Source organism: Dipodomys merriami, unplaced genomic scaffold (assembly GCF_024711535.1).
Source record: "Dipodomys merriami isolate MVZ:Mamm:240054 unplaced genomic scaffold, mDipMer1.0.p SCAF_102, whole genome shotgun sequence".
In the NCBI taxonomy this organism is placed as follows: domain Eukaryota; kingdom Metazoa; phylum Chordata; class Mammalia; order Rodentia; family Heteromyidae; genus Dipodomys; species Dipodomys merriami.
This window is the reverse complement of record NW_027202294.1, coordinates 2287797-2308705: the sequence shown is the minus strand read 5'-3', so window position 1 is coordinate 2308705 and position 20909 is coordinate 2287797. Positions and strand designations below refer to the sequence as shown.

Sequence of the window (20909 nt, the reverse complement as noted above, 5' to 3'; positions counted from 1 at the left end):
GTGGAAATGTAGGTCTATCAGGCTTTACTTTTCATCTGGACACTTCAATGGGGTAATGGTCTGAGGCCTCAGCTTTCCCTGACTGGAATGAAAACAAGGGACACTAGGTAGTTCTCTCCCCCGCACCCCCCCACCAAGTCATGGGGCTTGAACTCTGGGCCTGGGCGCCGTCCCTGAGCTCTTCAGCTCAAGACTAGTGCTCTACTACTTGAGCCACAGCACTACTTCTGGTTTTCTGGTAGCTTACTAGAGATAAGTCTCAAGGACTTCCCTTCCCGGGCTGGCTTTGAACCTTAGATCCCAACTTCCTGAGTAGCTAGGATTACAGGTATGAGCCACCGACGCCTAGTAGAGGGGTTTACAGAGGCCAAGACCCCTATTTCCAACTCATAGTAAGCTCTCCTCATTCTGATAATGTTCTAGTGGTGGTCCAGAGGGGACCTGGGAGACATTTAACTCCTTGGAAATGAATCTGAAAGTGCTTAATTCCTCTTTCCTTCTAGAGGTAAACCTTAGGTGTCCCCATTGAATCAGCAGGAGATAAACAATCCTGTTCCTCTCTTAATCCTCCATCCAGGGACTTCATTTTAACCCCTGCAATTAATTTAGTTCTCAGCAAGGCTGACAGGCTGGGGGCCGTCAGGTAAGGCTAGGGTAAGTAAGAATCTCACAGGAAACAAAGTCTTCTAGGCACTCTAAACGGCCCAAGATCCTCAGACTCAAGTCTCCTAAGCAAGGACCATGTGCCACTCTGCCCACTGCCCCTCCCACGCTCCCCCCTCCCCCCACAATCCCTCAACAATAGAGTCCATCTAATCCATCTAATTCCAGCTCTCTCTCAGGAGAGCCACATGTCTGGTAACCTCATCTAGAGGTGAGAGACAACAGTTGGGGGTGGGGGTAGGGAAAGCCAAATGTGACACCTGGGCACAAACTTTGGGGCCTAGGGTGAAGGAGAGGATAATTCAAGGAACCATCACTACAAAACTGAAGGAAATCCTTATCAGGAACTCCAAGGATAGGGGAAAGATTGCCTTTAACAAGAGTATTTATTGGCATCAAAGACTAACCAGGACACTCTCAAACCAGAAAGTCTCTTTATTGATTGGTACCATACATGACTCAAATGGCCAAAAAAAAAAAAAAAAAAAAAAAAAAAAAAAGGCATTACAGTTGGGGTGGAGACATGTACCTTCCCTACCCCTTCCCTCAGCTCCTGCCGCAGTAACCTCCCCCAAGTGTGGCTAGAATGGAGAAAATAGGTTTTGGGGGGCCCCATACTCCCAAGGGAAGGGTGCGGAGAGAGGTGGGACTGACACATTCTGGGACAGGCCACAGGAAAAGGCAGCAAAGCCATCCATGAGCTGGGCCCAGCCTTAGGGGACCCCGCTCTTGGCTTTCCCCTGGCCCTGAACCTCCACATGTTCAACTGTAAAAAAGAGATGAAGATCCTGCCTGCCCCTCCTCCCTTTGGGGAGAGGGGGAAGGTAATGGGAGATGAAGAACATCTACCTCAGCTGAGGAGGGGACAGAGGCCTATTTCTCCCTGGTGGGCTTAGAGCTAAGATGTCCTCAGAGGCTCCTCCCCCTCTGTGGAAGGAAGCTAGTTTTATATAGGAGTTTGAAAGGCTGCAGAAGGGGATTCTGAGAGGAGTGGACCCAGACCCTCTCTCCTATCCCATACCTGCATGACTGAGACAAAACAAAAAAAATACAGCAACAAACAAGGCTGCTCCCTTCCCGCCCCCCATCCAAGGGGAGGAAGCCTCCCCTCCCTCCATCCAAGACAGCTGCTCTAGTGGAGAACTGTAAAGAATACACACATCATGAGGGTTGGAGAATGAGGCTGGGGTTAAGAGTCACAAGCACTAGGAGGGAAGGCCAGGGTCCAGACAACAGCAGGGGTTGTCACAAAGATGTGGCCATCAGTAACCTCACCCCCACACCATGGCAGGCCTTCCTAGACTCTAGTCACCCCACAGAAAAAGGGGGGATGGCAGTGTCTCCTTGGTCTGAAGCTCTCAAAGTATATAAAACAGTATGCATACCCTCCTGTCCCCACTCTCACCCCCACCTGGTTCCTAGTCCCCCCACCTTCGCCCTGTTTTCTAGGAGGAGGGAGGTAGCTGGGTTTTTAATGGGGAACGGGGAAACATGAATGATTTTTTTAACTTATATTTTTAATAATATTATTTTTTTAAAAACTTGGGAGCTGGGACAGGTGGTAGAAGGGAGAAGGAACCCAGAGCAGCCGCCTAGGGGTAGGGGCATTCAAACAAGCCCCAAAACTCTAGGCCCCTAAGGTCTGTGGGTCAGACCACCCCAGGCTTGAAAGGGGGTAAAGTCATGAGGGTAGGGAACCCAGAACCTGGGGTGAAAATGGAGGCAAATGCCCTAGGGATAGGGTAGAAGGGTCAGAACATTTCTGAGGCCCAGGGTCCATGTAGGCATCCACATGAGTACCCCCTTCCCCCAAAAGGCTCTGCAGGGGCCAGCCCAACCCAGGGTCACTGGGGGGCAAATCTTGGCACCTGCCCCCAGTGAGTCAGTTCCTCCCTGAAGTGGGTGGATGGAGGCTGCCCATTTAGATGCCCAGTCTCTTCATTCTGTCTTCTGCTCCCTGGGGCTGCAAGGGGTAGGACAGGCAGGCAGAGTGCTGGGTGGCCATGGCAGGGCCTTTACTGGGAGGCCTGTGACGTGGGGTTCTCCGATTTGCTTTCTTGGCTGGATGGAGGCTTGCTGTTCCAGGGGCTGTTGGCGCCCAGTGCAGGGGAGTTGTTAAAGCTGTCCTCGTCGTCAATGCCGTTGGCCGCGTCAAACTGGGTGTTCTCCAGCCGGGTGATGAGCCTCTCGTCCTCGTCCCCGAACTCCCCGCCCATCAGGGTGGGCTCCCCCACCACCATCACATCCTGAGAGTGGCGGAGGTCCCCAAACATAATCGGGGCAGGGGCTCGCCCGGCCCAGGGCAGTAGATATCCCCAGAACCCCCATACCCATCCTAGAAGCTCAACACCTCCCTCCCCCTCCTCATTCCCAAGTTTAAAACCCCAACTCCTCTGACTCCCTCAGCTCCTGGAATTCTTCTCACTGAGGGACTCTAGAGCATCACAGCTCTTAGCCTATATCCATTAGACTCTGGGAGGAAACAATATCAATTTATTTCCCTAGCTTCCTAATTCATCTCACTCAAGATTTCAATGGGCTCCTAAACTTCTGTCCATATGTCAGAGAGAGGGAACAGATCAAAACCAAGAGGGAGGGCAGTATGTGTGGATGCATGTGTACTCTAGATCTACAGCCGCATTCAAGACTGAATATTCCTCTATCAGTGAGTGTATTTCTGTAATATGTTCCTGTGGTTGTCTGTCCTGAATGTCTCTCTCTCCTTTTATACTCTATGTGCTGTGGCTGAGTCTGTGATTCTAACTATGTATGTGCCTGCCAAGGATTCTCTCTTAAGTGAAAAGAGTCAGCTCATGCTGGCAGAGTATACTGGGGAAAACTGTCTTTGCTTTTGTGCCTGCTAACTTGCTGAAGCCTGGATATGGGTCAGGGGTGAGTGGTGGGGCAGCCCAGAAGAGAGAAGAAAGCCGAGATGCTTACAGGTACCTGGCTGGAGAGGGCGAAGGTGCTGGCTGGGCTCTTCTTCTTGCTGTTGCTGTTGTTGGTGTTGCCGCCCCCTGAGCTCATGGTGCTTCCCCCTGACATCTTCCGTTTCCGCCGTTTGCTGGGTTGTTGCCGTGCAGGTTCCGCTGTGCCAGGAAAGGAAACTCAAGTGGAACAGGGCCCTGGATCCCCAGTTCTCCATTCTGGGAGAAGCCCAAGCCTGCCCCATCCTCGGTCTTGTAGCCCCAAGAGCAAGGAAGGGACAGAGAACTTGATAAGAAGATAAAAATGCAGCCTCAAAGCTGGGTGCTGGTGGCTCATTCTGTAAGTCTAGCTACTCAGAAGGCTGAGATCTGAGGATGGCGGTTGAAAGCCAACCTGGGCAGGGAAGAATCTGAGACTTGAGACTGTTAGTGGTGCTGTGGCCCAAAGCTGTACAGTGCTTGAGCAAGAAGAGCTCAGGGACAGTGTCCTTGCCCTGAGTTAAGCCCCATGACTGACCAAAAAGCAAAAAAAAAAAAAAAAAAAAAAATGCAGCCTTGGAAAACTGCATCAGGCCGGGCGCTGGTGGCTCACGCCTGTAATCCTAGCTACTCAGGAGGCTGAGATCTGAGGATCGCGGTTCAAAGCCAGCCCGGGCAGGAGAGACCGTGAGACTCCTATTTCCAATAAACCACCAGAAAACCGGAAGTGGCGCTGTAGCTCAAGTAGTAGAGTGCTCGCCTTGAGCTGAAGAGCTAAGGGACAGCGCCCAGGCCCAGAGTTCAAGCCCACGACCGACAAAAAAAAAAAAAAGGAAAACTGCATCAGGTCCTAGTAAGGACAGGGAAAGGCACTCACCAGGAGGTGCTACCATGCGCTGCCACTTCTGGAAAAGGCAGGTCTTGAGGCAGTCTCGGGGGCTGAGGCTGTAGGTCTTGTGGCGGGACATGAGCTCCTGCATGGGCTCAAGTATCACACAGAGCTGGAAGTAGATAAGAGCATGTCAAGAGATATGAGACTGTGACCAAACAGGATGGGGCAGAAATGGGTACCACAAACTCACTCGGAGGTAGTTGAGAGTAGAATTGGATAGCCCACACCGGGTGATATTTTTGGAGAGCTGATCCAACATCTGGGGGTCCTGGGCCTAGATGGGGAGAAAGACAAGAACATTAGCACCTGGATTGCATCTGCTCACCATCCTCACTGCTCATCTGAGCATTGTGATTCTCCTGAGAAGAGGGAGTATTAACATTAAGCATGTGTTTCAGATGAAGAAACCCTCCTCTTCTCTCCAAGTCAGGATCATGAAATGACAGACCCAGTCTCCCCTTCTGGCAGCTTTCCCTACCCCTTGTTTTGGGTCCTGCCCCAAACTCACATGCATGGCAAGGATGCTCCGGGGGATGAGCTCTCGATGCTGTCGGATGCTGAAGTGCCATGTCTTTATCCGCATCATGTCATCAAACATGAACTCCAGGTACAACCGGCCCTCCACACACACCTGGGGACAGGCTTGTCACAACCCTGTCCCCTCCCCACACACATGAAAACATGCCTGTCATAGTTCTGTCCTTTGCTCCCACTGGATACACTTCTGCTATCCGCACATCAATCTAGGTATAAAACTATCACAGCAACCCCACCCCATCCCATGCGCCTCCCATAGCTGGCCTTACATACACCTATCTGTACACATGCATAGTTGCAATGCTTAAAAGATCCTTGTCCTTCTCCCATGAGGCAGGGATACATTCATGCTATGAAGGCAGGCTCTTGTTTGCTGTATACCCGTGAGGCCCAGAAAACGGACACAAATCAAATAAATGTCTGTTGAATGCTGCAGTATGCCTGCCCTCCCTTTTAATTTGACCATTTTTCATTATTCCTTCTTAAGAAACAGCTGGGTACATGTTGGGAGAGAAGAAATCAAATCCAGGTGCCCGGGTGTTCCACATCCTGCTGGGTTGCTGACCTGGGTGAACATGGGTTTGCCGTGTTGGGTCACCATGCTGCCCTGGTCACAGTCGAGGGACACAAAGTTGCTGTGGAATGCCTCCTTGGGGTGCTTAAGGACATAATACAGCTCCGTAGCACCCCCTTCAAAAATGCTGCGAAAGTAGCGTGGGATCAGGGTCCGGCCAATGGCTGTAGAGATGGGACACTTTTCAGGACTGAGGGACCTCAAAGAGGGGGGTCAGGCAGATACCTTCCCTGCCAAGATGGATCTCATGGCACTTCCAGACCCACCATCAGACCATACAACCTCAAAACACAACCCCCAGAAGCACTCACTGTATCTCTTTGGTCCATCTTCCAGGCAGAAAGTGATGGTCAACATGGCATCATCCTCAAAGAACTCAGTTGTGAAAGCATCCCACCAGAGATTGTCACACTCCTAGAGAGCACACACAGAAAGAGTATATGTGTCATAAGACCTCCCACAGGAGTATCCAAATAAGACTCCATCCTCCCTATCACTTTTCCCTTAGCCAAACCTCTGTCCAGTTCTGAAGCCGTTTGTTGAGCTCAAATATTCTGTAGTCAGTTTGGTTTCCATAAGGTGTGTGCCTCCTGGAAAAGTTAAGAGGGGAGGTCGGTAGGAGCAGAGCCTTCCCACTGCTTCCCTTCTGCCTTTACCCAGGTGATGAAAAGCACTTCACTTCCTGCAGGACTCCACTTACCCAATCCCAGGCTCCAGGTATGTAGGCGGGTACATGGGAGTTGGGCTGTGTAAGGGAAGAAGCCATGAGAATAGGGGTGGAGATAGGAAATATTAAGGGGGGGTCAGCCCCTTCCCCTTCCAGGTAGGAGGCTCCTACATGGTCAAAGGGAGAAAGGTTAAGAAGTAACCAAGGGACTCACCCCACATCCCGATCCAGCATGGTGCCGGGATGAAAGGGGGGAAAGGCGTTGCCGTTCGGGGGCTCCTTCGGCGAGTACAGCTTGAATGACTTTGAGGAACAACCTAAAAAGCAAGAGAAAAGAGAATTCCCTGGGATCCTCTTGGGGGCTCTCCTAGAAGCCTGCTAGACCATGTGGATTCAGACTGATCTTTTGGAGTCCCTCTAGCCTGGTTCCAAGGGAGGGGTATACAGGGGGAGGAAGCATTTACTACTTCTTCAAAATGGCTCTCATCTTGTTTAACTAAGAAACTGAGGGCAGCCAGAGGCGAGTGGCTCATTTCCTGTAATCCTAGCTAATCAGGAAGCTAAGACCTGGAGAATCACAGTTCGAAGCCAACCTAAGCAGAAGTCTTAGAGACTCTATCTCCAATTAACCATGGAGGCAGGGCTAAGTGGTAGGTCAGCAAGAAAACTGAGTGAAGCCATGTACCAGTGGCTCAAACCTGTAATCCTAGCTACTGGTGAGATCTGAGGATCATAGTTCAAAGTCAGCCTGGTCAGAAATGTCCACGAGACTCATCTCCAATTAACTACCAAAAAGCCAGAATGGGGGCTGGGAAGGTGGTTCAAGTGGTAGAGTGCTTGCCTTGCATGCACGAGGCCCTGGGTTCAATTCCCCAGCACCACATAAGGAGAAACAAAGTCAGAAGTGGCACTGTGGCTCAAGTGGTAGAGCGCTAGCCGCCTTGAGCTGAAGAGTTGAAAGACAGTGCCCAGGCCCAAAGTCCAGACCCCATGACCAGCCAAAAACCAGTACTAGCTTCAGCAAAAAAAAAAAAAAAAAAAAGCTACAGATGTTGAGGTCTTGAGTTTAAACTCTAGGACTGGTATGTACACACACACACACACACACACACACACACACACACACACACACACACACACACACGCACGCACACACACACACATCTGAGAAAACAAAGCCTTGAATTAAAGCTCTCATGGGTATCAGTATACACACATGCACAAAGACTCTTAAAAGAGAAAAAGAGAAGAGAGAGAGACAGAGAGAGAATAAATTGGGACTATTCGGCCCCAATCCTAGCCCATACTCAAGACTGTTTCTTTGAACATTGAATGGCAAAAGAGAAACTGAAGATGAGAAGCAATCATAGAATGAACATACAACCATTTTTAGAATTTTGATAACCCCTTTTTTTATCTAGTTTCATTTAATTATCACAACTTTGTAAGGTAGCAGTGTTCATGCAACATTGTATTTGTGTGTGTGTGTTCACGATGGCTGGCCTTGGGGCATGAACTCAGGGCCAGGGCACTGTCCTTGAGTTTTGTTTTTGTTTTTCCCCCCTCAAGTCTAGCATCCTACCACTTGAGCCACAGCTCCAATTCCAGTTTTTTTTTTTTTTTTGGTCCTGGCTCTAGGTCTTGAACTCAGGGCCTGGGTGCTGTCCTTGAGTTTCTTTTTGCTCAAGAATAGTGCTCTTCCTAATTCCAGCTTTTTGGTAGTTAATTGGAGGTAAGAGTTTCACAAGGGCTGGGAAGGTGGCTCAGTGGTAGAATGCTTGCCTTCTATGCATAAGGCCCTGGGTTCGATTCCTCAGCACCAACTAAACAGAAAAAGCCAGAAGTGGCACTGTGGCTCAAGTGGTAGAGCACTAGCCTTGAGCTTAAGAGTTCAGGGACAGGGGGGAGGCTGGGAAGGGATGTGAAAGGTAAACAAAAGAAGGAGGCTGCAATGCTTGGTAAGAAATGTATGCATTATCCTGCCCATGTAATTGTAACCCCTCTGTACAGTATGTTCACAAATAAAAGAAAAGAAAAAAAAAAGAGTTCAGGGACAGCACCCAGGCCCAGAGTTCAGGCCCCACAACCGACAAAAAAAAAAAAAAAAAAAAAGAAAAGAAAGAAAATAAAAAAGAGTTTCACATACTTTCCTTCCCTAATCTGGCTTCAAACCATAGTCCTCAGATCTCAGCCTTCTGAATAGCCCAGCCAAAGCAACATTCTTATTGTATGGGTGAGGCAACTTATCTGCCCAAAGATCATAAAGGTTTTTGATCTAAGATCACCGGGAGGGAGTCGGTGGCACACACTTGTAATCCTAGCTACTCAGGATGCTGAGATCTCAGGATTGCAGTTCAAAGCTAGCATGAGCAGGAAAGTCCATAAGAATCTCCAATAAGCCAGGCGCTGATGGCTCACGCCTGTAATCTTAGCTACTCAGGAGGCTGAGATCTGAGGATCATGTAAAAAGCCAGCCCGGGCAGGAAAGTCCATGAAACTCTTATCTCCAATAAACCACTCGAAAACAGGAAGTGGCACTGTGGCTCCAGCATTATCGCCTTGAGCTGAAGAGCACAGGGACAGTACCCAGGTCCAAGTTCAAGCCCCATGACACACACACACACACACACACACACACACACACACACACACACACACACACACACACACACACACACACACACACACACACACACACACACACACACACACACACACACACACACACACACAATCTCCAGGGGCTGGGAAGGTGGCTCAGTGGTAGAGTGCTTGCCTTGCATGCATGAGGCCTTGGGTTCGATTCCTTAGCACCACATAAGCAAAAAAGAAAAAAGCCGGAAGTGGTGCTGTGACTCAAGTGGTAGAGTGCTAGCCTTGAGCTGAAGAGCTGAGGGACAGTGCCCAGGCCCAGAGTTCAGGCCCCACAACTGGACCCAAAAAAGAAAAAAAAAAAAAAAAAGAATCTCCAATAAACCACCAGAAAACCGGAAGTTATGCTACGACTCAAGTGGTAGAGTGCTAGCCTTGAGCTGAAGAGCTGAGAGTCAGCGCCCAGGCACAGAGTTCAAGCCTTGTGTCTGACAAAAAAAAACAAAACAAAACAAAACAAAAACCCAAAAAAAAGAAAAACAACTACTATCTATGGCTTAGTAGTAGAGTGCTTGCCTAGCATGCATGAAGCCCTAGGTTAGATTCCTCAGTACCACAATAACAGAAAAGGGCTACAAATGGTTCTGTGGCTCAAGTAGTAGAGTGTTAGCCTTGAGCAAAAGAACTCAGGAACAGTGGGCTGGGAAGGTAGCTCAGTGGTAGAGTGCTTGCCTTGCAAGCATGAGGCCCTGGGTTCAATTCCTCAGTACCACATAAACAGAAAAAGCTGGAAGTGGCGCTGTGGCTCCAGTAGTAGAGCACTAAAGAGCTGAGGGACAGAGCCCAGACCCAGAGTTCAGGCCCCATGACTGGCAAAAAAAAAAAAAAAAAAAGAACTCAGGAACAATGGCCAAAACAAACAAACAACTATCTAGCTGGGTGCCTGTGGCTCACATTTGTAATCCTAGCTACTCAGGAGGCTGAGATCTGAGGATCACAGCTTGAAGCCAACCAGCTGGTGGCCCTCCATCCCCCCCTCCCCCAATCTTATCTCCAATTAACCACTCAAAAACTGGAAGTGGTGCTTTGGCACAAAGTGGTAGAGCACTAGTCTTGAGCAAAAGAAGCTCAGGATCAGTGCCTAGGCCCTGAATTCAAGACTCGCAACTGCCCTCCCCCCCCCCCCAAAAAAAAACTCAAACCTACTACCTGACAGAATGGATCCAAACCCAGATATTACCATATCATCAACTACCATCTGACCCTTTTATTGCTCTCAAATAACCCAGGTGGGGTGGACAAAGGGAGACTGGGAAAACTCTCTATCCCTCTTCCACCCTCAAAGTTTTAGGAGGGCAGGGGATAGAAAGATAAAGGGGGGTGCCGCCCACCAGATAACCAGTTGGGCCTCTGTCTCTCCCCCACTCCCACCAACCGCCACTCCCTTATCAGCCCAGCCCCCACACCCACCTTGGGTAGAGTATTGTTTCCAAACCAGAAACCCAAAGCCTTAGTCTGTTTTTTCTTGAGATTTGCAGTAAATGGAGGAGCCTCCACTGGATCCAATTTTACTTCCACGTAGAACATAGGAGGCCTGGTATTCTAGATTCCCGGGGTCTCAGTCTATAGATAAGTAGTAACTAGACAGGAGTCATGGATGTATATCTAGGCAGTCTCTTCTCCACCTCATCTAGCAGCATATATGGTTCCTAGAATACTATTTTCTGTCAACAGTTAAATTCACAGTTGGGTAGGAGCCAGGTACTCTGTTTCTTCTCCTCCCTCCCAGAAAGGAAAAGCCAAAGCATGGTCCCAAAGGTTTAAGGCCCAGTGATATTTGCTTTCACAGGTTTCCCAAATTTGATTGCATTTGGAAGGGTAGCCCAATAGCTGTATATGAGTCCCCTCCCCAATTTAGATACAAAATCTATTTTGTTCCTGAGGGAAAGAGACAAAGGAAGACCTTGTGCCAATATGTCATTTAATTCTCTCCCCAAAGGCCCCTCCTCACACTGTGGGCAAAAAGGGGGTCCCAGAGGGGCCCAGACTACACAGTTCCTGAAGGTGCCAAGAGTTGGAGCCTGTGTGTGCCTGCACATGAGTGTGTCTCATCCTGCCCAACAGGCTTCCATCCTCAGCTCGTCCCAACACGCCTACTAAGGGCTGGAACCCAGCAGCCCCAGGCAGAATGAGGGTGGCCACAAAAGGCCCTCAACCCATTCAGGAGCTCTCATGGGCCATGTCTACATGCTCTAAGCACCACACAAACTGCCTTCCCATGCCAGTCTTGGACTGAGCCTGTGTCTCCAGCAAGGAATAGACCCCACCAAGCCCCCCAAGTTGTCTCCTCAGACAAATAAGGCCACATTGGAAGTCCAAACTCAAGAAGTACATCAGAGGATAGGCCTGGGCAGTGAACACAAGAGCTAAAATTCTCAGGACTAGCCCCTATCTCCTACCTAGGCCATCCTTTCCTCAAAAGCAAAACTACCTCTCTCCCTTAGTTTTAGGGTCACTTTAAGAATCTGAAGAGAGGGCTGGGAAGGCGGCTCAGTGGTAGAGTGCTTGCCTTGTATGCATGAGGCCCTGAATCAATTACTCAGTACCAGATAAACAGAAAAGGCCAGAAGTGGTGCTGTGGCTCAAGTGGTAAGAGGGCTCACGTTGAGCTGAAGAGCTGAGGGACAGCACCCAGGCCCAGTCTGACCAAAAAAAAAAAAAAAAGACTGAAGAGAATGAAAGTATGACATCTGAGTTTCTCTTCAATTCTAAAAAAGGGCTTCAGAAACCTTAGTTTCTTTCTCTAGACAAAGCACTGTTTTGGGCTGGGTAACAGTTCTAAGAAGCTAAAGCCCAAAAGCTTTGAGGCCTCTATTTGTACCTCCAGTAAATGGACACAACAAACTCAACACCTCTCCAGAGCTAAAACAACTCCCAGGAGCTAAAGCACAAGAGGCTGGGAGTGAGAAGGGGAGGGACATCACCCAGACCATCTGTCTCCCTTGCTGCTGGTCCCCAGCAGCAGGGTAGGAGCAAGGTGGGGGTGGTAGTGGAGAGGATGTGTCATCTAGCCTTGGAGTTATAGACACCCCTTCCCAGCAATCTAGGATCCCTTAGGAAATGGGAGAGGAAAACAGGAGCCCAGAACTTACAAAGTTTTCTTAGGTTGGAAGCTGCGTCCTGGCGATAAGTGGGTACCTCCAACAGGGCATTCCCATGGTAACCAGCCTGACCTGAGGGCAGGCCCTCTCCCTTTGGGGGCTGATTACAGGTCAGGAGGCCTGCAGTCCAGGCCTCTCCAAGCTGGGCATCTCTCCCACTTCCAACATACAAGGCCTGGGCCAGAGGAGGGCCTTCCGCCCACCCCCAACAAGCTTGCAGGGTGCCCAGACTTACCTGGGAGAACTGAGGGGGCCAGGAGAGATGCGGGGACCACCTGGAAACCCAGAGAGACCCTGGCAGGGGTGAGGGCTGAGGTGGGGCCAACTTCAGCCGCTCATGTCCCGAGTGGGACAGACCGGCCTATGTAGGAGGCTCCACTCCACCGGGCGCACAAAGACTCACAGGCCAAGCCTTGGCCCGCACGGCGGCGGCCACAGCCCCGGGGGAAAGTTACAATGGTCACTGGGCCGGGGGTTCGGGGCCAGGGAATCGGCCTGGGGGGCGGGGGGCCGCGGGGAGTCCAGAGCCTTCTTTGTTTGCAAGGTTTCCCTCAACAATGGCTGCTCCGCTCTTTCCTCTCTCCTCCTCCTCCTTGGCTCTCCCCGCCGCCGCCTCTCGCTGCCTCTGCCTCCAAGCAGCCCGCCCGCCCTCCCTCCCCAGGACACGGGGCCCCTTCGCTGGGGCAGCGGGAGAGGGCGGCCCGGTACTCACACTCACTCACTCACTCACACTCGCACACAGACACACGCAGCTCCCGCCGGCTCCTTCCTTTCTCTCTTTCTCTCCCTCCTCTCCCCTCCCTCTCCTCCCCGCTCCTCTCCAAGCCTCACTCCGAATGAGGCCCCAGGGCGGGCGGAGGGTGGAGCTGCCCCCGCCGGCCCCGCCCCCTCCCTGCAAGCCGGAGGAAGAGCAGAGGGAGGGAGGGAGGAGGGACTGCTGAGAAAAACAAAAGAGGAGACCCGCAGACTGGGGATCCAGAGGATTGGGTCCAGAGAACGGGGCGGAAAAGAGGCGGGGGGTGGGGGGAGAGGAGGAGAGCGGAGAGTTGTACCCTCCAGACTCAGGCGTGAAGCTCAGGGGTGGGCAAGGGAGCCAAAGCCACAGGCAGGGGGAGGAGTGTGCTGGCTGGCCTTTGCAGACTTCCAATATCTTCAATCCACCCGCCAAACCTCCCCCAATCTCTCTGCATCGCTCCCGTGATCTCAGGTTGAAAGCTGGCCTGGGCTGCCACTCTGGACTTCTCTGGTGAAATCCCAGAGCAGCTGGGGTGGGGAGGCTCTGGGGGCTATTTTTGACAAGAGACACATTCTGACTTCAGCCAGTAAACACTGATTAGAGGAAAAGGGGGGGGGGTCACTCCAGGCTTCCCTGGCCTCCAATCTACCTAATAACTTCCAACCCTGGGCTTAGACCCTTTCTCCACTACCACCCCTTGAATCAGAGCATTGTCAGGGCTAGGAAAGGAAATTTTGCCTATCCGAGGGTCTCCAGTAGGGGCCTAAAAAAGGGCTCCTGAATCCTCCCCAACACGCTGGTTTAAAAATAAATAAATAAAACAATAAAAAAAGGAAAGTGGTTACTGTTTTATCTGAAGGGAGAGGTGATGAAGGATATATTTCTGAAACTTGGATAGTGATCCAGGACTAACAACCTAGATACAGACAGGAAACACACACGCACAACCTAGATACAGACAGGAAGAGAGAGAGAGAGAGAGAGAGAGAGAGAGAGAGAGAGAGAGAGAGAGAGAGAGAGAGAGAGAGAGAGAGAGAGAGAGAGAGAGAGAGCCTGAAATCCAAGCTACTCAGGAAACTGAGATCTGAGGATCACCAGCTCCCTGCAGGAAAGTCCATGAGATTCTTATCTCTAATAAAACCACTCAGAAAACCACTCAAAGAAGTGGCTCTGTGGCTCACATGGTAGAGCACTAGCTTTATGCTGAAGAGCTCAGGGACAGCACCCAGGCCCAGAGTTCAAGCCCCACGACCAACAAAAAAAATGGGGAGGGGGCGGACGGGGAAGGTGGCTCCCTGGTTTAATGCTTGCTTCACTCATATGCATGAGGCCCTGGGTTGGATTCCTCAGCACCACATAAGCAGAAAAAGCCAGAATTGGTGCTGTGGCTCAAGTGGTTGAGTGCTTACGTTGAGCTGAAGAGCTTAGGGACAGGGCCCAGGCCCAGAGTTCAGGTCCCACGATTGACAAAAAAAAAAAAAAGAAGCAAGCAAAAAAAGAGGGCTGGAAAGGTGGCTCAGTGGTAGAGTGTTTGCCTTGCATGCATGTGGCTTTGGGTTCAATTCCTCAGCACCCCATAAGCAAAAAAAGCCGGAAGTGGCGCTATGGCTCAAGTGGGAGAGTGCTAGCCTTGAGCTGAAGAGCTGAGGGACAGCGCCCAGGCCCAGAGTTCCAACCCCACAACCAAAAGAGAAAAGAAAAGAAAGGGAAGGTGTATACTGGCACTCATGAAGGCAATCTCACTCTCTCTCTTTTTTTTTTCTCTCTCTCTCTGGGAGGGGTGCTACTTTCATTCTTCTTTACAATTTGAGTGTCTCCTCTACTCACTACCTCCTTCCAACTATATTCACACGTAATCCCAAGAACAGGATTTCATATGACATACACATTGGTTGTCTGTGCAATAGTAGCGAGTTACTGGTAGCTCACACCTGTAATACTATCTACTCAAGAGGCTGAGATCTGAGGATTACAATTCCAAGCAGCCCAAGAAGACAAATCTGAGACTCTTAGCTCCAATTAACCAGAAACAATTTGGAAGTGGAGATATGTGGCTCAAGTAGTAGAGCACCAGCTTTGAGCAGAAAAAGCCATGGGAGAGTTTAAGGCCTGAGTTCAAGTCCCAATACCACCACCCAAAATATAACAATAACAAAAAAAGAAAACATAAAAAAACCTTCATCTGGCTGTTTGAGCATTATCCACACATAAATAACATCTCTTACTTTTATGTAAATCACCATAAATACACATTTCAGCCTGTGATATACTTCAAACCCTCAATAAACCCAAACCCTGGACATACAGATACACATATAACACTCTGTATCAAACCTTGATTCCCATACACACTGGGAGCTGGAATACATATATGCACCCTGACTCCAATACTCACACCAAAACATGGCTCTACTATCCATATATAACCTGGTCATTTGTTACACAGACTCATCCCACACACTAGTCTCCCTGACACCTGCACAATTCCTTATCACCTCCACATAATACACCCAGCTTTCCTGAACACTGACGTCTATGATATCTGGCCAGACCTTGCAACATACAGCCTACCACCAGGATATAAGATAATCCTACTTGCCTAGAAAATTTGCAGCCCAACTCTGGATTGGCCACATACTCTTCCCCCACTAACAAGGCAATTCCTTTTTTTTTTTTTGGGGGGGGGCAGTCCTGGGGCTTGAGCTCAGGGCCTGGGCACTGTCCCTGAGCTTCTTTTGCTCAAGGCTAGCACTCTACCACTTGAGCCACAGTGCCACTTTCAGCTTTTTCTGTTTATGTGGTACTGAGGAATTGAACCCAGGGCTTCATGTGTGCTAGGCAAGCACTCTACCACTAAACTACATTCCCAGCCCGTCATTTTTTCCTTATACTTTCCAAAGCGTGTAGATCAAGCAGTACCTTCAGCTTATACGCAGACACACATATGTGGTCAAATATCCTAACTTGAAAAGATCATAGCCAAGGAGGCCTGAGGTTTGAACCCTAGACTTTTAAGCCTAGTTTATACAACCCTAGCCCTGGGGCATCTCAGCAATTCTTATTCCCTGCCCCTTCCAAGCCTCAAATGACTGTCTACATGGGGATGGTGAAGTAGTATGATTCTTCTGGCTTCTGCCCAATGCTGAGAGCTCAGAACCCATCTAGTGTATCTAGCCAAATAGGCGTTATTAGGGGCCTTCCCCTTCACTGTATGAAGGAGGACCCTTAAACAACAAGATGTATCAACGCTCTGGCCTATCATTCAAACATCATTCCCTTTCTGTAGCAAGTCTGCTCCTGCTCTGACCCAATTCCCCTTGTGCTCAAGGCAGGAACAATCCAGATAAAGGGAGCAAGTCTGACTTAAAAGGCCCTAAAACTGGTGTGTATGAGAGGGAAAATGACAATGGTGATGAGGGAGAAAAGCTGTGGTTGACTACTTGCAGGAGAGGACTCATTCCTTCTGTAGGGGGCCTCAAAAGATAGTAGCTAGCCCTAGACCACAGAATGAGGCACCAGCACTGCCCCCTGCCCGGGGCCCCTGACCCAGGCCTCTAGTGTGCCTGCCCCCCTTCCTTTGTCTGTGCCCGGCCTCCCGTTGGCCTGGCGCTCTGCCATCCTCCTCTCCTGGCTTCCAGCCGCCACCACTGCTGCCTCTCCCCCTCCCCCTCCTCCCTTCCTTAACCCTTCTGAGCCACATGCTACCCCACACAAATCCTGGCCCCTCAGCATCCTGCCCAGGGAGTTACCCCTTAGCAAGGCTTGTCCCTGCTTCTGACCATTTCACCCCTGAAGCTATTTCCCACCCCAGAAACACTAGGGAGCTTAAGTGTGGCCTGTGTATCTTGTGCTCTTTCCGCGTGTGCATGTGTGTGGATCTGTGTGTGTTCTGGCTTCCCTCAGTCACATGTGTGGGGCATGTGCTGTCTCTGCTGGGCTGGGGGAGGAGGAGGAGCCAGGAGACAGCAGAGCACAAAGGAGAGACTCAGGCAGGCAGGCAGGCAGGCAGCAGGCTGCTTGCCAGGGTGTCTGGGCCCTCACTCCAAGGCTGCTCAAGGTGGTAGTGGGGTCCTTGGGCCTAGACTGCTATATGATGCCCTTGTGTTTTAAACATGAGCTCACACCCTCCCATGCAATTCTAGTTGCCTCTCACTATAGCTTCTATCATTCCCCACCTCTCAAGCCCCTCCCTAGGTGGTTCTCCTTGAAGTCTAACCTCCATCCATCCTCCACAGCATCAATCCACAAGACTTCTTTGAAGAAAAAAAAAAATAGATACCTTATTCTAAGCTATCTTTGTCCCTTTTCTTTCAGCCAGACCACCAAACACACAAAAGGAACTGACCGAAGTTCCTCCACCCCACACATATATATACCCCTGGGTCTGGGTCTTCTTATTGTCCTCAAGCTATTAACAGAGATAGAGTAGAAAAACTTCCTTCTTCCCCCTACTTGACCCAGGGGTCGGAGAATAAGAATAGGTCTCCAACCCCAGAGTGAGTCTCCCATCTACCTCCAACTTGACATCCCCTCCATTCACATCCTCTACACTTCATAAAGAACCAAGATTAGGTTTCAGCCCTTGGTTTTGCTCTCCTTCTGTGTATGGTGGAGGGACAGAACCTGGAAGTGGGCTTACAGCATGGACAGATCTGATCTAAAGTACCCAGCATGGACCAATTACAAAGAGAAAATACACACACAAACATACACACCAAGCTGATAGGAGGAATGATGGGACCAAACTCTTTCCTTTCCTCCTCTCCCTCACACTTATGCATCAGGAGCCAGGGGTTCCTTCATCATGTTATTCCAGGATCCTTAGACTCTCCTAGCCTTCCCACTGGGCCCCATATCCCTTAAATGTCAGGCTGGTAGGCACTTGAAGTGTATGTCCAGCCCAGCCCAGCCTGGGTCACATGATTTTCAAGGAAGCTTCTGCACTGGAAGCTTCCCTTGGTGATGGTGATTGTGTGTGTGTGTGTGTGTGTGTGTGTGTGTGTGTGTGTGTGTGTGTGTGTTAGGGGAAGGGTCCAGTTGGCCTCTCAGAGAACAGGACATCTGGAAAGGCAAAGTGTCTACACTAGGCTAGATTCTGGAACACTGACTTCCTGGAGAAAGCTGACTCTCAACAGACAAGAGGATCAATTTAGGGACTTAGAGTCTTGGAGATGGTATTAGTGTTCTGAGACCCTCTGTCACATGGCTTTTCTGTTTCTTCCTAGCAGTTGAAATAGGACCTACCCTCCTCCCATAAGAAAAAACATACAGGCCATCCTTTGACAAGAGCTGATATTTGTTTGGAGGAGGTAGTGGTCTACATATAATGGTCCTCCCGAAAGTTCTCACTTGGGGGGGGGGGAGGGGAGGTCTTCAAGTATTACTCCCTTAACTCTCTCCATTTCACTATTGCCTAGTCTATCTGGGGCTGCCAGATTCCCCCTCCCACTAAGGCAGAGATGCCAGACCCAAAGGCCCAATTACCTGGCACCCCCTAGGGATACCTTCTGCCCCTCAGGAGAGCCAACCTTCCCTGGCAACAGGCAGGAAGAATTGGAAGGGACAAGATGGGCCACAATCAATCCCTCCCCCCAAACAGCGTGCTCAGAAAAAGCGGGGCGGGGGTGTGGGGTGGAGTGGGGATCTTAGTATATATGAGGCTGTAGACAGCAAAGAAGGGGGGGCCAAACCAAACCAGCCAATCACAACTCTATGATGACCTGAGGGGGGGGTCAAAAGTCCAGAGTCACTTTTGATTGGCTACCACATTGGAATTCTGGGAATTTCAGTCCCCCCCCCCGCACCCCTCCCAATTTAGCTTTTCCCCACCCCACCCCACCCCCCCAAAAAACATACAAGCGATTCTCAGCTCCCCCTCCCCGAGTAAAAGGCTGCTACGTATTTACACAGATGAGAAAACCCTCCCTCAAAAGAGGCCCCGCTTACCCCTCTCAGCTCCCGACTCCCCCCCACACACACACGGCCTTCGACGCCCCCCACATAAGTTCTCCTCAAGCAAGAGGTGAAGGGCTCATGAGGGTGAGGGAGGGAGGGATCGGGCGGCCGCGCGCCCCACTCACCAGGACAGGCACAGCCCACTGACATCTTCACATCGCACGCCGCTGGGGGCCCAGCCGAGTCACGGTGCCCGCCCCTTGCAGGGACAGGTCGGGCATGAGCTGCTGCCGCCGCCTGCGGCTCCCGCTACCCTCACCGCCGGCCTGGTCCCCGGCCTCAGCCCGGTTCGGGTGGCCCCAGGCTGCAGTGAGAGGCCTGTCAGGCGCGGAGCAGACAGGAAGGAAGCCAGGCAGGAAGGCGAGCTGCCTCTGCGTGTGTGCGCGCGGGTGTGCGTCCCCGGGAGTGTGTGTCCGTGTGCGCGCGTGTGCGCGTGCGTGTCTGTGCGCTGCCGCCGCACACCCGCCCCGCCGCCGCCGCCGCCGCCACCACCACCGCCGCCGCCGCGGCCGCTGCTCGTGCCCGCGGTCGCCCTCCAGCAGGCGCCGGCTCTCCAGCCCCCGCCGAGCAGGGCCGGGCTTTATTAATATGCTAATTGCCCTGCTTAGTGGGAGGGGAGAACCGTGTCAAAGTGACCCGGGAGAGCGCGCAGGGAGAGACGGCGTGCGTGCGTGCGTGCGTGCGTGCGCCGCGCGGCGGGCGGGCGGCGAGGGGCCCGGAGCCATCAGCAGAACAGCTCGCCTGTGACGCAGCTATTAAAAAAAAAAAAAAAAGGAGACTGAGGCAGAGACCCCAAAATGGGAGGGTGAAGGAGAAGGCGGTGGGAGACGAAATCTGCCACTGAGTGTCTGTGCCCCTGATACTCGGGTTTAGAAAGGTCTGCGCTCTTGCTCTCTCCCTCCCTCCAGCACCCCCTGCCCAGGGAAAAAAAGGAACTGTGGACCCCATGCCCTAGCTCTGTGTGTGGAGACCCGAGTCTTACTCTGGAGACCTCGGCTGCATGCTCCATCCACCCAGTGCTTTCTGGGAAAAGCAGCATTTATCCTAAAGCTAGCAAACCCTAGACTCAGACCACTCCTCTCTGGCTTGCTAAACCAGTTGGGACTGGAGCTAAAAGGGTTAATTTAGCCTAGGCTAAGGCCTTGAAACTGCGTTTTGCTGAGGGAGTGGAGGAAGGGGAGGAGGCAACAGATGACCAGTAGGTTGTACTAGGGGTGGCGCGGGGTGGGAGTGGGGGGGGCGTGTAGAGATACGCAGGACTTCTTGCCAAACACGCTTTCCCTTCCCCCTTTTCTCCTTCCAACCCTGCTTCTTCTTTCACCCACAGTTCTCTGCTCTCTTTTGGAGACCGGAGAACAGAAAGCAGATGCCTCCAGTGCCCCCTACCTATAGGAACAGAGACCATGGTGGGGGAAGGGCGGGGGGGGGCAGTGTTAGAATCTGTATAGGAAGCATTCTTTCCCCCAGGGAGAACTCTCCTAAACCTCTTGGTACTCCTAAGATTCTCCTACCCATTTCCTTAGAAGGGAGGGGCTCATCCCCAACCATTCCTAAATGCCTGGCCCTAGCTGCCTCATAAACAGGAAATACCTAATAAGTGAGAGGAGAGAAAGGGGAGCGGCCTGCAGGAGAAGGAGGCTTGGGGTCCCCAACTTCTAGTTTCTCTTTCTCAAGCTGGGTGGGCTCCTGGTTTAGACTCTTGAGAGCCTGGTCTAATAACCCCTCCCTAGAGCATCTGGTCTAGATTGGATAAGGGGTGGGGGGGCTTCCCTTTGTTACTTTAGGGGGATTGGTTGAGAAGGCTTTTCCTTAACTCAAGCTCTGAGTCTGCACAGCTGGTTTGACCGGCTGGGGGAGATTACAGATGTGGAGGGACCTATAAACTGTTTATGAGACCCCTTTTTCTTCAACTTAGGTCTTTGCTGAGGGGCATAAAAAGATGGAAGGATGAAGTCTAGACAGTGATAAAAAGGTCTTCCTAGGAATGAGACCTACTCCTCTGTGTTTAGGATGAAGGGAGCTCCACAGTGTGGGTTACCCTACCTTCAGCTTTACCCATCTCCATCTCTACTCTCTTTCAGATACTAGCATTACAGGGAGTAGAGGAAACAAAAGCAACAGAACTGGTCTGCAACTTGGATACCTAGGTTTGAATCTCAGCTTTCCCCTTTGCTAACTGAATGACCTTGACAATTGATTGCCCTACCTTGAATTTAGGTTTACCCT

At 51.0% G+C, this 20909-nt stretch overlaps 1 protein-coding gene across 4 annotated transcripts; it reads right to left on the bottom strand.

Moving 5' to 3' along the window:
• Positions 1-1078: 1078 nt before the first annotated feature.
• On the bottom strand, positions 1079-19238 carry Ldb1 (LIM domain binding 1). 4 transcript variants are annotated; one of them, XM_069994875.1, is made up of 11 exons: positions 18809-19238; positions 6454-6556; positions 6273-6317; positions 6087-6162; positions 5884-5986; positions 5564-5736; positions 4970-5092; positions 4652-4735; positions 4447-4570; positions 3604-3752; positions 1079-2909 (listed from the first exon to the last, which is right to left on the bottom strand). In XM_069994875.1, the coding sequence occupies exons 1-11, from the start codon at positions 18831-18833 to the stop codon at positions 2679-2681; spliced, it is 1236 nt and encodes a 411-aa protein (XP_069850976.1). In that variant the 5' UTR covers positions 18834-19238; the 3' UTR covers positions 1079-2678. The 4 variants fall into 4 exon arrangements, with proteins under 4 accessions (XP_069850976.1, XP_069850981.1, XP_069850988.1 ...); XM_069994880.1 differs by having other exon boundaries at positions 3610-3752; positions 18809-19127; XM_069994887.1 differs by lacking the exon at positions 18809-19238 and adding an exon at positions 12228-12829.
• Positions 19239-20909: the final 1671 nt, after the last annotated feature.

Bases quoted from the DNA above. Each gene is read 5' to 3' on its own strand.
- Ldb1 (XM_069994875.1), bottom strand. From the start codon at position 18,833: ATGTCAGTGGGCTGTGCCTGTCCTG. The intron at 6,163-6,272 runs GTAAGTGGAGTC...TAACTTTTCCAG, and splicing joins TACCTGGAGCCTGGGATTGG to GAGGCACACACCTTATGGAA. The intron at 5,987-6,086 runs GTTTGGCTAAGG...TGTGCTCTCTAG, and splicing joins GGCTTCAGAACTGGACAGAG to GAGTGTGACAATCTCTGGTG.